The sequence below is a fragment of the Lampetra fluviatilis genome, chromosome 1 (genome assembly GCF_964198595.1).
Source record: "Lampetra fluviatilis chromosome 1, kcLamFluv1.1, whole genome shotgun sequence".
Taxonomy (NCBI): Eukaryota; Metazoa; Chordata; class Hyperoartia; order Petromyzontiformes; family Petromyzontidae; genus Lampetra; species Lampetra fluviatilis.
Window position 1 is genome coordinate 26,468,750 of NC_136275.1, and position 18,248 is coordinate 26,486,997.

Genomic DNA, 18,248 nt, shown 5'->3' on the forward strand with positions numbered 1-18,248 from the left:
TATTTTTGCGGGGTAGCCAGGATATGGCAGCATAGCAAATGCATTCTTGAGTCTGTCTTTGCGGCGCTGGGGTGGATTATACCCCTCGTGCACGTAGGTATGCCGGTTCCCTTCACCCGCACGCTAAGCCAAACAATCATTAATAATAACAACAAAAACACAATAAAAAAAAGAACTGTCAAGCATCGCAATGCTGCAGAAACATTGCTTAAAATAATAATCTTGAAACTCGGCGCAGCGGTTCCTGGATAGATAGATTACTATTATTACCACCGTTAATATCTAATCCAATTCAGAATCATCAGACCCAGAGTGACTGTGACCGCACACGTGGGCGTCGGGGCGACGTTGGTGCCTGCGTGTGAAATTGTTTAATGAGAGAGCGCCATACAGTGGGTGCCAAAGGATAACCGGGTACAGGCACTATTGTGTAATTGGCATCCAAATCTAAGAGGGAATAACATCTGGGTGACGGGCAGAGTCGGGAAGGATGCTTCGGGAACCATCGGGAAGGAGGGGACTCGTGGTCGGTGTGGAGAGCCTTGGGTCCGGACTGCGTCGCTGCTCGTCAACTCCTCTCTGCGCCACCAACCACGTGGCGGGTTCCCCAGCGAAGCTCGCCTCTTCTCTCCGGTGCGCCGCCAGCCAACGGCGAGTCCGGGGGAGCGGACCGAACCTCACTGGTGGACCAGGGAAAGATAGACGCTCGTCTGTGGTGTTGTGCAAGGGAAACTACCCGGAGACCGAAGACGCGGAGCTGTGCAGTAACCACAGTTAATACAGAAACTCTGACAAAGATCGTCGTGGAAGTCGTTTATTACAATTGTAACTCTATCCCAGCACCGCGCTCCCCCCAAGCTCATCGGACCTCCCTCCCTCGCTCCCTCCATCCCTCTCCTCCGCGCCCCCCCTCCTCCGCGCTCCCCATAACAGCGGCACTCCACTGCACTCGCCGCACCACTCAATGCACACCGCTCGCTCGCCACGCCACGGTGCAAGCGAGTCTCCCTGTAAATAGCCGCGCGCTGTCAGTCGACCTCTGCTCTCGTCTCCTCTCCCGACGACGAATCACTGCAACGAGGACAGCGATGAAAGAACGGAGAGAGCCCCCCAACTGACCACTCTGAAGGAGGCGGGGGGGGGCTGCGTAGGAGGGGGGTATTGTCTGGTAAGAGCTGGTGCGAACACGCACGCACACACGCACTGGCCTCATTACAACGATGGGGTAAAGTTATCTCCGCGTTATGTAATACGATACGTGATGTCAGCTAGCTGGCTCTCAAAATGTGCTCTATCGTGCCCATATATATATTTACAGTGTGTATACTCGTTACGCCTCTGAGTAGATCGCTGGCGTTGTTTTATGCTCATTTCAGCAGTTCGCTTTCCATGGTTTGCGCAAATTAACCTTTTTTTTATTCTTGTGCTTAATCGTCTACGTTACCACTTTAGTCTCAATGGGTAAACCCGCGTGGTTTAACGGTCAAGTTAACGTTGATCTGCGTCTATACGCGTGCCAGTTATAAGGAGCCGTCCATAAATAACGTCACGCATCTAGGGGGTGGGGGGTCAGACGTTTGTGACGATGTGTGACGAGATGGGGGGGGGAGAAATGTGACGTCGCGTAAAAATGCGCAACTTTAAATAAATATAGACAACACGTTCTACTTAATTAAATAGACTTTTAATACATTTTTCTCCTACAACATCAGAGTGCAGCGCCACATTAAATACGTACTATGACAATAGTTTAAAGCGATTTGAAGCATGTTTTATTTGGGGGGGGTGGGGGTCTGACTTTTCGTGACGCCGTCTGACGAAAATTGTCCAAAATCGGGTTACGTAATTTATGGACGGACCCTAAGCACACCTGTTCGAGTCATGTTCGCCAAAATGCGTGCCGTGTTCGTGCAGTCCCGCGGGAGCGTAACTATGCGTAACGCAACGTGCGCTTTCATAATTGTTCTTACCCGTACGCCAGCAAACTGAACGCGTGTTATATAAATACTGAACACCCCCTTCATCTCGACGCTTTCATTCAATAGTTACGCATGATAACTCAGACGCTGAATAAATGCAAGTTATGGACATTAATATTGATTTGGCAACCAGTGCCATTTTACCCAGGACCGTCAATTAATTCCCCCGGGGACGCTGCTCGTCCGAGCGAAGGGTGAACCTCACTGTCCTTTTGGCATTTAAACAGAGGAGGTGAGGGGGGAGGGAAGTGAAGTCTCCACCTTCATTCGCACTCCTCATCCGAGGCTTGACTTTTGCGCGACGCGCCGTCCTATTCGAGCGCCGCGTGGGTGTTCCTCTCTTCTGCTTCAGCGTGCTGCGGCAGTGCCACCGGGGGCTACTGGGCGGCCATGGAGGATTGGACGGGAAGAGGAGGAGGCGAACGAGGAGGAGGCGCACCGATTTCAGGAAGCTGAGTGGCCGCCGTTGTTCCCGCGGTGTTTCCATGATGAATGCACCGCGTGTCCACGCATTGACTATCACCGTCGCCTTGTTCTCTACACTTTAAAAGCAGACGACTCTATTAACAAAAATAATCATCATAATTACAATCGAGTGGTGGTCTCCGTGGCTAATGCCATTGATGCCACCGCATCTCGCCACCGCATCTCGCCACCGCATCTCGCCACCGCATCTCGCCACCGCATCTCGCCACCGCATCTCGCCACCGCATCTCGCCACCGCATCTCGCCACCGCATCTCGCCACCGCATCTCGCCACCGCATCTCGCCACCGCATCTCGCCACCGCATCTCGCCACCGCATCTCGCCATCGCTTCCTTCTGCCCCAATCGCGCATTTATTCCACAGTCGTCAACCCGGTCGACTGTGCTCCCACGCCTTCACATTTTCATCACCATCATCATTACCACCACTACCCACCCGGCTTTGGCTCTTCCACCTCCGATTCGTAACTTAACAAGGCGCACGTGCTCCTCACTCACCCAATCACACCCGAATGCAATCATGAGCGGCCTGGACTGCACGGCTATCGAGTTGTTCCTTGACAATCACCCGGATGTGTTCGAGGACTACCTCCTGCGCAAAGGCACCTGCAGCTCCGTGGAGAAGTGGCTCAAGCTACACAACCAGGCGGTCGTGCAGCAGCAGCAGTCGCCACCACTGCCACCACTACCATCGCCGCGTGTCCCGCACCTGCCCAAGTCTCCCTGCAGCCCGGGCAGGGCACCGGCGCCTCCTCCTCCTCCGCAGGTCGGCGAGACAACTCCCACTCCGTCCGAGGAGTTCAGCAGGGCGCTGTCCATGACGGTGGACGGCGCCCTGCCGAAGCGCGCGTCGCAGAAAGAGCTGCGCCGCTGCTTCGCGCGCTCCAAAGCGATGACGGTGCACAGGACATATGACGAGCAGGCGAACCCGCGCGAGCAGGAGTCCCTCTCCAGCGTGCGGCGCAGGGCGCTGTTCCGCAAGGCAAGCTCCCTGCCGCCCAGCACGGCGCACATCCTGAGCGCCCTGCTGGAGTCGCGCGTGAGCTTGCCGCAGTACGCCAGCGCCGCCATCGACTGCAAGTTCCGCCTGAAGGAGAGCAACGAGCACGAGTTCTTTCTCGAGATGGTCAAAGATATCTCCAACGACCTGGACCTCGCCAACCTGAGCCGCAAGATCCTCGTCAACGTGTGCATCATGCTGGAGGCGGAGCGCTGCTCGCTCTTCCTGGTGGAGGGCCCGCCGCGCAAGAGGACCCTCGTGTCAAGGCTCTACGACGTGCGCGCCAGCTCCGCGTTCTTCCCGTGCGGCAGGTGGGGGGAGACCTCGAGCGAGGTGCGGGTGCCCTGGGGCAGTGGCATCATTGGCTACGTGGCGGAGCACGGGGAGACGGTCAACATCCCGGACGCTTACGAGGTAACAGTGGCGGTGGTGCTGGCGGTTAAAGTAGCGGCGATGGCGTTGGTGGTAGTCGTGGTGGCGTTGACGGTGGAAGTGGTGATGATCATGGTATTGGTGGTGGTGACAGTGATGACATTAATGATGGTAGTGATGACATTGATGGTGGTAGTGGTGGCATTGGTGATGGTCGTGGTGGCACTGGTGGTGATTGTGTTGATAGTATTATTCGTGGTGGCAGTGATGGCATCAGCGATGGTAGTGATAACTTTTGTGGCGGTGGTAGTGATGACATTAGTGGTTAAGAATGCCATCCGTCCTGGTTTTCGCAGGATCGTCCTCTCTTTTAAGATAGGTGTTGTGAGCAAATCTGTGCGTTTCTAAGCATTCAACGTAAAAAGTCGCGGTTATTGTCAGTTGCATGCAATCCTCGCCTCTTTCGCTTTTGTGAGATATTCTTCCCGTGATACGTCCCTTTTTATTTGTACCTCAGGGTAGCAACCCCGGTGGTGATGGTGTTGGTGGGCTCTCACCTATGTTCCCCTGTTAATTGCCCGTGACTCTACTCACCACCAGGGCGAATGGTGAGGCGGCCGGGTGGTTCACGGGTCAGAGACACTGCTTGGCCACTACTGAGATCCTGAGTCCAATTACGGATAGAACCCTCCCCCCCTGCACACACATGACCACAAAACCACTTTTAACTTAGTTTTCTATTTAATTAGAATAAATTCCAGCTCTGAGGATGTAACATTTTTAGTTTGATAAACAGAATCAGATTATTTATTTATATTGGAGGAATCCGAAGAGCGATGGAGCTCTTTTGCACGTGCCGAACAATGTTTGCATGGCAGGTAAACGGTGTTGCCCCTTGACTGAGGTGACCTCAGAAGTAGTTATGATGGAACGTCATCTATGGGGATGGCAGGTGGGGAGGAGGAAATTGGGTAGGGGGTGGTTATCAGCTCCACGCTTATTTGATGACATTTGTCAAAAAAAAAATTCAGCCAAAATTGAAAACAAACTTACGTGCGCGTGTATATATATATTTTTTTACACGATGTATTCTTGTGCCGATGCCATTTGGCAGCATACGAGGAGATCCAGTGGGTTAAACAAATGTCACGAGGCGTGAGACTCATGCGTCGCTTGCGTTCTGCTCCGGCATGAGAGCGGCATGCGGGTGAGGAGCAGCTTCCCTTGCGACCACGCTTTACTACGTACGGTGCGAAATAAGTTAAACACAGACACAGACATACATACTGGGAGAAGCCAGAGTGTCGCCAGCTCCCTGACCCATTCAACGACACGGAGTTTGAATCATTCCCATTTACTTTATAAACTATAAACTATTTATTTTTTATTTTAACAGGTAAGGCACACTGAGCTATATAGCTCTTTTTTTCAGAAGCGACCTGGCTACAAATGATAGCCCAATAAAGTGGCTTATCATGTGGACATTTCTAGGAGCTAAATATTCTAAACGCAAGTTGATCCTGAATGTGGAGGGAAAACCCGGAGGACCCGGAGAAAAATCCACGCGACTACGGGGAGATAGAGAGAACATGCAAACTCCAAATATATAGGAGGCGTCAGGGTCGGGATCGATGAAACCGTGCCATTTCGCACCCACTAAGAGCCGGCTTCTCGATCGGCGCACGGGTGTCGCTCTGCACCGCATCGCCTGCACCATTGTTTGCTGGTAAAGCTGCAACCCTGAGATTACTTGGTCATGCTACCGCGAGAGGGAACTCTTACAAAGCCCCTCTAGTTTACATTTTGACTTAAAACTTTTGTGACTGCAAACAATAATATTCTTTGGTTCTTTTGATAAAGTCACGTAGGTAGAAAAAATCATAATAAAATAAAGTGAATAATAAAAATAATACTGTAGCCTGGTTCTTAATCGAAGTGAGTGTACTCACAGTCTATAATGTAGACTGTAGCCTGAAAAAAAAGCCACAACGTTTCGATCGCATCACAAGCGGTCGTGTGCTGAGCATTAGACCACTGTGACAGTATCCCCAGCGTTTACTCTTCTTCTTCCACGCGTGTGTCCCACTCATGTGAGGTCCGCTGTCCTTGCCAACCTTCTCCACGCTGCCCTGTCCTGCGCCATCTCTCTTTCCGCTCTCGGGCCACCGTGTCCGATTGCACCACATACCCCCCCGCCCGCCCGCCCTCCTCTTCTTCAGCTTTCCTCATGATTTATTTCCTTCCCACTTGCATCACCTTCCACATCATTTTCCTGTTGTCTCTCCACATAACGGAACTACACCAGAGCCTTTTCTCTCTCATCTTCTCTGTAATTTATACCACCTTGAGTCTTCCTCTCACTTCTTAATTTCTCACCCTGTCGTTCCTTGTTAAACCCAACATCCACCGCAACATCCTCATCTATCTGACTTCCATCGATTGATTCTCCCTCTTTCTTTTGCCCCAGCACTCGGCCCCATGCAACAGCCCCATCCTCACCACCGTCGTGTACTATACACTACACTATACACTCCTATACACTACACTATACACTACTATACAGTATACACTACACACTTTTACCTTCAACTAAACTGGGGCCCTCTTATCGCACACCACATAAGTCATCTCTCACCATTTCAGCCATCTAGCCCTTGTTCTTGTTCTCATTTCTCCTTTTAGTGAACCATCAGCACACATTGTTGCACCCAGGTACTTAAACTCATTCTTCTTCATTAACTGATCACTTCCAATTTGCAATCCTCCTTCTGCATTATTTCCACTGAAATTTGCCACCACGTACTGCGTCTTTGTCCGACTGATCCTCAACGCAATCTCTTCATCTTTTGCACCCATATCTTCAAATCATCTTCCACTACCACTCTACTCTCACTGCATAGCACAATGTCGTCAGCAAAAAGCATACACCAGGGGGGTTCCCTCTGAATATCTCTCGTGAGTGTGTCCAGCACCAGGCTGAACAGGAAAGGGGCTCAGGGCAGAACCTTGTTTCACTCCCCCTTTGACTTGAAGCTCTCAAGCGCTCCATAGCTGCTTTGCACATGCATTTTTGCTCCTTCATACATATCCTGGATCAGCCGGACATTTACCTCAAAAATACCTCTTCTTCTCATCCACCGCCAGATGAGCTCTCTAGGCACCCTGTCGTACGCTTTCTCTAGATCAATAAACACCGCGTGCAAGGGCCGTTTTTTCTCTCTGAAATTCTCCATCGATACACTCAGTGCAACGATTGCATCCATTGTTGACCTTCCCTGTCTGAATCCAAACTGACTCTCGCCAATAATCACCAGCTTCCTCAGTCTCCTTTCTATGATCCTTTGCCAGAGTTGCATGGTGTGACTCATCAATGCTATTTTTCTGTAGTTCCCACACTGTTGTACATCACCTTTCCCTTTAAAGATGGGAACCAATGTACTCTCTCTCCACGCATCCAGCATTTTCTCCTCAATCCAGATTATCCCAAACAGCCCCATCAATATTACAAACACCCTTTTCTCCCATAAATACGCACACATCACATTTACAACCCCACTGTCCAGTACCAGTCTGACTATCATCAGTATGTCATTTTCTCTTCTGACTTCTATCAACCTTTGTCTTCATCTCCTCACTCAGCACAATTCCAACCACATTTTTCCTTGTTGTTGTTAAATGGTATAACAATTTAAAACCATGGTAAATCTCTTTCGCTCTGCTGCCTTTCCATTTTGTTTCCTGGATGCATGCGATGTCGACTTTCCTCCTCCTCAAGCAGTCCGCTAATTCCTGACCTTTTCCTGTCATTGTTCCAATATCCCATGTGGCCAACCTTATCTTCCTCCCGAACAACCTTCTGCTCTTTCCATTTATTTCTCCATCTTGATATGTGCAGACACCGTACTACCACCGCCCGGGTCTGCACTCCCAGCAGCGGCAGTCACTGGGTCCCGAGATTTTTCGCACACTGAGGGACATTTGTTTAGGACTTTCCAATGTTTTGGCTTGAGGGTTGTACGGCCGGTTACCACCAGACGCCAACCCTCCTCCTTTATCCTCGCTATCAGACATAAATGTATGTGTTTATACATAATCTCATGTCCGCCGCTCTCGCAGTGAGACGTGATGACATGCTGCGGAGATGCCGTAAAACGCATTGGCGAGGGGTGGTGTCCCCCTTTCCGGCTAGGATCAGCCAGCATAAGCCACAGGGGGTGCCTGTCACTCGCCAGGGAGGTGGAACTTCTCCCGTGCAGGGCTGCTTGCCCCCCCCCCCCCACTTTCCCCACGTCGTTAGAAGACCACGTGCCCGTTACCGACATGGCATTGTGTGGCCCTCGCGTCACTGATGCGGAGTGCGCGGGTTGTTGCTCTTTTTTTCCCGAGTTCAAAGGCCAGGATGCCAGAAAGTGCAAAACAACACGTCAATTCAATTGATGGCGCGGATTGGGACTAGGATGAGACGCAGAGTAGTAACATTGCGAGCAGAGTTTAAAGCCAGTGCCACCCACGTGTAACAGGAGATTTTAGACTTGTGTTGTTTCTTTTTTTCTGGCCCAAAAATGCCTAATGCCATAATTCACTCTATCTGCTTGGTTAGATGTGCAAACGTGGTGTCTTCATAAAGGCCCCCACCCCCTCGAATTTCTAAATCATCTAAACTCGCAAAACCCATCCATCCAGTTCACCATGGAAGTGGAAGTTGACAATGAAAGAAAACGCATACTGACGTCTATCTGAATGCAGTCACACCATCACCCCGCACAGAAATCTGCTCTTATCAAGACGCTAATTCATCGAGCAAAGAAAGTGTCAGATGGTGACAATCTGAGAAGAGAAATTAATAATGTTAAAGTAGCGCTGCGGTTACAATGATGCACAAATAAACAGGGCATTGAATGCCAAAACCAAATCAAATAACACGAACATTGAAATTGCCCAAGTAATTAAAACGATCAAAATAGTGTACATTGCGGGAGTAACTGCTAAACTAGCCAGATGTTTGGAAAAACAAAACATCCAACTCAGATTTGGAACGGTGCATAAAATACAGAAATTAATATCTGGTATAACAGATATATTACCGAAGCTATTAACAGAATGTGTGTACAGGATTAACTGCACTTGTGGCAAATGCTATGTTAGGCAAACAGGACGAATGATCAGCACGAGACTAAAATAACATCAGAGAAATATTAAATACTCCCAAATACAACTGTCAACAGTAGCAGCACACGTGTGCCAACAAGGACACTCAATTGACTTTGATAATGTTGAAGTTCTGTGCAAAACTAGTTACGACTGGCCAAGACTAATTAGAGAATCTATTGAAATTGAAAGAAATAAAAATATTCATAATCAACGTTTTTGGGTTTAGATCGCGTTATTTATAAATCTGTCGTAACCCTCCACCACCCGACACGGCCAATCAGTAAAAAAGTGTCACGCTGACAAAAGACAAATAGTTCACTGCTTTAGCCCACCGGTGTGTTGAAGCGTGAAACCATTCCCTCTTTAGTCGGGGCGAATTTTTACTTGAAAAAATATATATGAATGCACATAGCTCTTTTTCAGAAGCGACCTGGCTATTACAAATGATAGTTCAACAAAGTGGCTTATCATGTGGAAATGTGGAGGGAAAAACTGGAGGACCCGTAGAAAATCCACTTAACTACGGAGTCACGCAAACTACAAATATACAACAGGCGTCAGGGTCGGGATCGAACCCCCGACCTCTTGTATACCAGGCGAGGTAATTAACATCTCGGCACGGCGAGATAACTATAATTTCAGCTGCTGGGAACCACCGCTTTAAAAAAAATGTATACAGATATATAAAATAAACCACAACAAACATTGGTGAACAGGGTTCGAGGGTGATTTAGCACTTGTCCAATGGGGAAACTCACAGCCAAAGCACTCGGCTCGCACTCAAACCCGTCTCAAGGTCGCAATGACGACTCGCTTATCAATCATGTTCCAGCCCGTGGGTCATCGCGCTATAATTCTCGTTTCTTCCCCGCGTGGCCTCGCGCCAATCTTTTTAAATAACATTTTAATTTGTTTCCTGACTCTGCCAGGCGATTGCACTCGTCTGCCTAGGCGCCCTCCCGCATGCATGCACGCGGTGTCCGAACAGATTTCTCTCTGTGGCGCGTGCGAGTGCCAGCCGAGTGTGTTTGAGAGTCGAATAGTTGGTGGTCATTAAGAAAGTAGGGGTTCTTTGTTAGGTGCGGCTTAGTGTAATTGCGTTAAATATTCGCAATTTCTGCACGTGCCCCAACCGCATGATTTTTTTTTTATTATCACGGTATCGCTGAGAACAGAGCCCCCTGTAAGGCACAGTTGCCACCTTTTCATCTGTATACCAATTATCCATTGGACATATCGTTGACAGTCAGCACTCACTTTTCTTATCATAACTGTGCTGTCCACTGTCAATAAAGTTCAACACAATACCGCTTTTTTGTGTTGAGTTGGTTGTCCTTCCCCCCGCACTTCCGATTGGCAGGCTTGGCTAAGTACGTTGTGCGAAATAAGTTCAACATACACGGCGGTGGCTGTGGTGGTAGAGACGGTGGTGGGTTTGGCGGTGGCAGTAGTGTTGGTACTCGGCTGGAAGGTGCCTGTTTAATGTCAACGTCAGGGTCTAGAGGCTGGGGTCGTTCTGGCCTCCTTTCTCTGACCTAGATAACAAGGCGCGCTTTGCCTGGGAGCCGGGCGGGCCACGCGCCGAGCGCCTCGAGACTCCGTCGAGCGCGGCTTTTGGCTTCCAACCTCCGGCGCGTCGCATTCAACGATGCCAGGCCAGGCTGACGTCGTGCCTCTAAGGCACTTCCTTGGCTCTTTGTGTGGGCGCCAATAGCCGTAGCGGCGGCAGTGGCTGCGCGGGTTTCCCCTCCTCCACCCACAACTCTGAGCCCACGCCATCGCTGCACTCCAACTTCAAGAGCAGTGTCACACGCATCGCCATTTTTAATCTGCACGTATTGCGTTATTGTTGAAGATAAAATAAAAATTTGTATCCAGCGGATGGACTTTCCCCTGTCATCGTAACGTGGACGTTTCACCACTGATTACTCGCCACCAATTAAAGAGAGCACCAATGCCACCCATGGAGAAAATGCCAATTTTGTATCTGATGAAAATAAGCAATCTGAATGGGAATGATGCCCTATGGGCATAAAGCTAGTTAGATAATCTTCGTATTTACATGTGTGTGTCTGTGCGTGTGCATGTGTGTGTGTGTTCATATGTGTAACAGCACTTGCCCTAACCGCCTGTTAAGGCTATACGGTGGATCTTTACCTTTGTTCACGTGTGTACTCTTGTGTACTCTTGTGTTTGCGCAGCGGTGGCGAAGTGGTTTGCGTGCTGCAATACGAACCCGGCAACCTCAGTTCGATTTCCGGCCATGGCTACAATCAGTGCCGAGCGATATCAGAACCAGTTTGGGGCACTTCCCTCGTTCGATTCCGACTGAAGTGAGCACCCGGTGCGGTATGCAAAACATCAGCACCGGAGAGACTGAAAAAGGGTGGCCCTTCACGACACAGGGCCACATCACCCCCATCCTGCACCGCGTCGGCCTTGGGGACGTTTTCTCGGCCGACAGCACTTGCCAGTAGCGCAGTGACGACATAATTATCAGCTCAAGGGGTGTGGCAGTCGGTCAGGTGGGGCCCCCAATTTTGTGGATGTCAAACGTTACCGCTGTAATTGTAATAAACAAAAAAAAATGCAATGTGGAACGTAAATGAAAGCGCTTTCTTTAAATAAAAATGTAACCGCGTTTTAAATAAGTTGTTCTTTTATAACTGTTGTTGAAAACATGTTTAATGGTGGTTGTGAAGAGGGCCTCAACTCGTAGCTTTGGCCACCAGGTGTGGGCGGGGGGGCAAGGCATCCCTGGGTCCCCCACGCTCATTACGCGACTGGCACTTCCCCTTGCCTTCCCGGTAAAGGGTACACGAGCGGAGTGGGGGCATCTTGTCATTGCTTCGCGTGTCTCGCCAAAGGACCGGCGATTCAGCGACGAGATGGACAAGCTGACGGGCTACAAGACGAAGTCTCTCCTCGGCATGCCCATCCACGACAGCGACGGGCAGGTGATCGGAGTGGCCCAAGCCGTCAACAAGACACCGGGATGGGCGCCATTCAGCGACGACGACGAGAAGGTGGGTGCGGTCCAACTACAAACGAGATCGTCCGTATGTTTGGAATTTATTTCCTTTCCCAAGCTTGGGTAAGTCACGTAATGTTAACTTGTATACGTTTCATGTATTTATGTCAGGGACGTCACGGTGGTTGTGATGTTATCTTCCACACCTGGTATGCAGGAGGTCGGAGGTTCAATCGCGACCCTGACGCCTGCTGTATATTTGGAGTTTGCGTATCTCTTCCCCCATGGTGGCGTGGATTTTTTTTCTCCGGGTCCTCCGGTTTTTCCCTCCACATTTAGAAACTTGCATGCTGATTATTTTGCGGTTTTACATTTCAACATGATAAGCCACATTCTTGAGCTATCATTTGTGGCCAGGTCTTTTTTGATAAATACGTTAACTTCAATGGGCTTTACATGGTAAGATAGTTTGGTTTTGTGTATATTATTTTAGGTGATGTGTTTACCTTTCCTATACTTTGGATTCCTACCGTGTTTTTTGCATTGCTTGTTGTTGTAACGTTCTGACCCACCCTTACTGGACATCTATGAAAAATAGCTTCGTAGCTCATCGGATTCCACCAACATTAATCAATATTTTGATAATTGTGAGTCTGAAGGTGCCGTGTTTGATAGACAATTGGAGCGACCAGTGAGACTTCACATTCTCACAGCGGTTGTCAGTGAAGGGACGTTTCTCCGAGACTTGATCCACGAGCGAACATATTCATTTGGCGACACTGTCACTTGCGTTGGCAGTGGTGCACAAACGCAAACAACAATGCGACATTCGTTATTAACAACACCTTCAAAGGGAAACACGTATATTGTGTGAGTGTAATAGGTCACATTGTGGGGCTTTTAGGGACTGGTTTTCAAATATTGTCGAATTTTGACCGAGACGCCAACATGCGTGGCTACACTTCTTCGAATAACGTTACCGGGATCTTCACCATCCAATGTAAAAGCATGCAGAGTGCGTACTTATGTATTTATGTTTTTATTCGTAACGGTTAATACATCCGGCAGTATTAGCCAAAGTCGGCTGCCAGGACTTGAACCGCGGAACCGTGCACAAAACATGCGGCGGACGCGTTATAACCCCTCCCTCGCTTACGTGGTCTGCCCTGGGCTCCGACGGAGGAATCCTCCTTACACCGGCGGTTCACCCGTGACCCCCCCCCCCCCGCGTTTGATACGGAGATTAAAGAGCTGCCTTGAACGACACCCGCGGATTGGGGAGAGTGTCCCGTTCCGTGCCATGAAGCGCGCGCACACGCGCGTCCGTATCACGAGGACAGGTAACAACGGACTGGTGGTGCGGTGTGTGGGTGATGTGCGTGGTGCCGGTGGTGCGGTGGGGTTGGTAGTGTAGTGGTTAACGCGCTGCGCTCCGAACCGCGCGACCCGATTTTCTGCTCACGGCCAACACCAGTGATGATTATTTGAACCGGTCCTGGGCCTCCCCTATGTCGACTCAGCCTCAAAATGAGTACCTGGTGCGGTGTGTAAACATCACCACTCGGGAGACAAAGGCGGTCGGGTGTGGTGCTGGCCACCCACCCCCTCGTGTGCCATTCTGACCTTGAAAGGTGCTCGCTAACAGCATTTGCTCCTACAGTCTGTTACGGCTATACAGTGGGGTGGGTGGTTTTAGGTGGTGTGGTGGTGCAAATGGTGTGGTGGTGTGGATGGTGCGGGAGGGGTGTGGGTGGTGAAACGGTATCTTTGTGTGTAGTGACATCGAATCGGTCACGTAGTAGCATAGCGCTAGCTGCTGGCAGGGAAGGGATCTGTAGCTTATAGCAGCCCTGAATGACAACAGGCCACATGATAGACCCAAGAGGAATCTATGGGAAAGGTTACGGAAGGAGCACATTGGGAACCCGCTAGAAGGATGCATAAGGGGGCGTGGCCGGGGCGGAGCCAGGCTACGCTGACAGTATAGGAGGGGTCCCAGGAGGGGACCTCAGGGCTGTTGTTTGGAGTGGAATCCCCGTCGTTGCTGCTGAAGATCTTCACCATCATCGCTGTTGTCTTGCTGCCTTCATCGCTGTCGTCATCACTTGATATTGCGCTGCTAGATGGTAGTTGGCTGTCTTAGTTCAGCGCCGTCATAGGCTAGCAACCAGCGAGAGACAGGAGTGTGCTAACAGTGTAGGGTATGTATTGTACAAAGTGTGCTTGGTGTTAATTAAAGAACTGCCTCCACGAACTTACGTCTCCAAGTCAAGTCACTACATTTGTTCCAAGAGCACACACACCACCGTGCACAGTGTTTGTAAAATCACAAAGCCAACAGAGCTCGTGAATGTTGTTAGGCTGTTCGGTCATAATATCATGAGTGAAATCGTTCATTTGGGTCGTCGCAGCACTGTTGAGACCTCCTTGTCGCAGACTGTACACCATGCATTAGCAGAGCGTGAGGACAATTAGGGGGTATGCTTGGTTAATTTCATGATTATTTGGCTTCTGTCAGCGCGAGCTATTAGTAAATAAGTCACGAACAAGCGACCGGCTGCCCATCCTCAGACTGGAGATGCTTAAGGGGGTGGAGCGAAGTGGTGGTAGTAGTGGTGGTGTGAGTGGTCAGTGTGCTGTGCTATGAATCCTGCAAAAACCGAGTTTGATTGCCAGCCAAAGCTGCCACGGTGGCGAGAGAGGGGTGCCACGATGGCGAGATGTTATCTGCTGAGGTCGGGATGGATTTTTTTTATTTTCTAATTCCTGTTGCTCCGTGCCCCCAGTGTAGCATTTCTGTGCTGCTGGTACCCACTTTATTGAGGGTGATATTGGCACGTTCAAATAAAGACTGATGTGACTGATTGATTAACGTTAGATTGTTTTTTGGGTTTTTTTCTGCGCCGAGTAGGTACAAGTTTAACTGCTGTACAGACTCTTCCCATCCCTTTGTTGTATGGTCGAGGGGACACCTTCATCCAGCAGCAGGTCGACAAGAGCTGTGAATTGCAGCCGTCCGATGTGTTGGCAAACAAACAAAAACACTCCACAAGTTCAACAATAACTGTGTGTATATGGCTATAAAATAAACAAAACATTTATGTAATAGGCAACGTTTCGGGCAATGGCCATTCTTCACTGCGCATTAATATAGAGGTCAGAGAGATATTGAGTGGTTATTAAAAATGCACTGTACACCGTGCGGCCTGATGCGAGTTAAATAATATCTTTTTAATCACCTCATGAATAGTTACACTTATAGAAGTGTAATAAAAGACTTCATCAGGCACTGCTGGTCTCCGTTGGACTTTTATTTAGTTTCCTCCTCGCACTCCGCAAACCCTGCTTACGCTCGCATTACATGACCCCCCCCCCCCCTGATGTAAAGACCAGCCGTCCCGGCTGAACCAGGATAAAATAATGCGAGCGACGGAAACACATACAGGAATCACACCAGACACAACGGAGAGTACAACGATGAACACAATCAACGAAAGGGAAGGGCTTTGGAATGAGTGCGGGTCGCCGGCCCGTCCTTCACGCGAGGCGGCGCCCTCGAAGGTCGCAGTCCCGACAGGGTTTGAGGAGCAGCAGAAACGGAATCATCCGCCACTATTGGAGGCCTGTCCTTCCCAGCACCCCGTTCCCCAGAGAGGTCCGTAATCGGGGCCCCCTGCAACTGCAACCGCGGCGGGGTTGGAGGGGCAGTGGGGCCAGGTGTCCCCGTTGCCGTGGTAGGCCCATCCGGTGCAGGAATCTATCTGTCCGGCAGGATCACCGCCGGGCCGTCTACAGGAGGCACGACAGGCGCGCTTGCAGGTTGAACAGGCAAGGGCAGTGGCGCGTCGGACGTGACAGACACCGGCAAGGCAACGTTAGGAGATGACGCATCGACACGCGGGGCAACGTAGGGTTTCAATCGGGACGTGTGAACGTACCAACGTTGCGACCCGACCCGAACGCGTGCGGACTGTGGGCTAGGGACCTCAATCAGCACAACCGGCCCTTGCCAGGGTTTGTGCAACTTAAGGGAGGTCCCCACCGGCACCTGTTGGCAGTGGAGCCAGGCCATGTCCCCCACTCGCCAAGGGGACCCACGATGAGAGTGCCGGGTGCACCGTTCGTTCGGGGCCTGGGTCTTGGCCGCATCAACAAGCCGTCATGGAGAGCTGCTCCCGGCATCCCATCAGACGACGCAGCCTGACTCCGCAAGGCCCCAAGCGAGTCATCAAGCAATTGCTCCCGAACCCACACGGAACGCGGCAAATTCAAAACCCTGTCGGCCGGTTCCGGACACGTGGAAGACGCGGGCATCTCCACAGCGGACACGACAGGCCGCGGGGGCTGTGGAACCCGTGTGCACCTATTCGTGCCAGAGGCACAGGCGCAGGTGGATCCCTGCGGCAATCGGGAGAGCGTGTCCGCATTAGCGTGACGCGAGCCCTTACAGCATTGAACATCAAACGAGAACTCCTGCAAAGTTTCCAGCCATCGTGCCAGCTGGCCAGATAGCTGGTCAACTTTCAGGGAATATTGTAAAGCCGCATGGTCCGTGCGCACAATGAATTTGCGGCCATACAAATACGGGCGGTATTGACGGACAAAATGCACAATAGCCAACAATTCCCGGCGGGTGACGCAATAGTGGGTCTCCGCCGGAGAGAGAACGCGGCTGCCGTAAGCCACAACGCGCTCGATGCCACCCTTAAACTGCGATAGGACGGCGCCAATACCCGTGTCACTTGCGTTGGTATCCACTGACACCAAGCGAATCGCGTAAGCCGTGAAACGCCGCCGCCTCCTCCGCCGGCCCCCATTTGAACCTCTGGTTCTTTGCCGTAAGGAGGTGCAGCGGCCTAGCGATCGTAGCAAATTTTGGAACGAATCTACGGTAATAGGAAGCGAACCCGACAAATCGACGTACGTCTCCCACCGTGGCCAGAGTCGGCCAGTCCCGAACACACGCCATTTTGTCCGGGTCCGTGGCCACATCATCAAGGCTGACAATGTGACCCAAATAGCGCACGGATCGTTGCAAAAGGTGACACTTCTTGGGCTTAAATTTCAAATTGGCGGAACGCACCCTAGCAAACACAGCATCCAATCTCTGAAGATGCTCCTCAAAGGTGCGGCTGAAAACAATAACGTTGTCCAACTATATGAGGCACGTGTTCCACTGCAGACCGGTCAACACGAGTTCCATCAACCTCTGGAATGTAGCAGGGGCGGCATTCAACCCCATGGAGAGACAATTAAACTGAAACAGGCCCTGCAGCGTACGGAAAGCTGTCTTTTCCCTCGACGATTCGTCCAGGGGGAGCTGCCAGAACCCCGATGAGAGGTCAAGAGTCGAACAAAAATTTTGCTCCAGACAAGGCATCGAGGGAATCATCCATACGCGGCAGGGGGTAAGCGTCTGCAACCGACACTTTGTTTAACCTTCGAAAACCAACACGAAACCGCAGGCTACCATCTTTTTTCTTTACCAGGACCACCGGAGCGCCCCATGGGCTGTTGGATGGGGAGATAATGTCGGCGGTCAGCATATCATCCACTGCACCGCGGACATGATCCCTCTCGGCTGGGCTCAACCGATGCGGATTCATCCGAATGGGACTAGCATCCCCGGTATCAATGTGATGTGAGATCAACGAGGTGCGTCCCAGATCGAAATTATCTTTGCTAAAGACGTCAGAATATGTGGACAGCAGCGCGCGAAGCGTGGACCGTTGGTACATAGTCAGGGACGTGTTTTCCTGACACAACCTGGCGATCCATCGATCGTCCTGCGACGTCGAGACCAAAACCCCCGCTACGAGGCCCTGGTGACCCGGATCATCATGGGCCGTGAAGGCGGTCGTGGCATGGGCCAGGGCCGTACCGGCCGACACCACAATATTGTCCGCGCCTCCGTTTAACACTTGCAATTACGGAGGCTGACCCGGCCGAACAATCGTCCGGGCTGCGACCAGCGCCAGGCCACCCGTAACAGCATTGGATGGCGACAATAACACACCCGCCGCCCCCTCAACCCCAGCCATGGGCTTCCGATAGCACAGCGGAATGAGCATCTGCGAGCCTGGCGGAATGTCGACCAAAACGTCGGACAGTGCCTGCACCTGGCGGTCCGGGGCGGACCGGCCCCACGGCGATGGCAAAAAGAAAATCTTCCGGCCCGCCAGTAACTCAATACCACCTTGATCGACCCTTATCTGAATCGGCGTCTTTGACAGGAAATCGGTCCCCAATAAGCAAGGCACAGCGAGGGACCTGGAGATCAACACCGTCCC

General features: G+C 51.0%; 1 protein-coding gene across 1 annotated transcript in view; it reads left to right on the top strand.

Moving 5' to 3' along the window:
- The first annotated feature begins 2,970 nt into the window (after positions 1 to 2,970).
- PDE11A (phosphodiesterase 11A) overlaps positions 2,971 to 18,248 on the top strand; it is a 95,381-nt gene continuing 80,103 nt past the window's right edge. The window contains exons 1-2 of the mRNA XM_078860076.1: positions 2,971 to 3,878; positions 11,855 to 12,013. Of these exons, the coding sequence (XP_078716202.1) occupies positions 2,985 to 3,878; positions 11,855 to 12,013 (1,053 nt within the window). The 5' untranslated portion in view covers positions 2,971 to 2,984. The remainder of the gene's footprint in view (positions 3,879 to 11,854; positions 12,014 to 18,248) is intronic.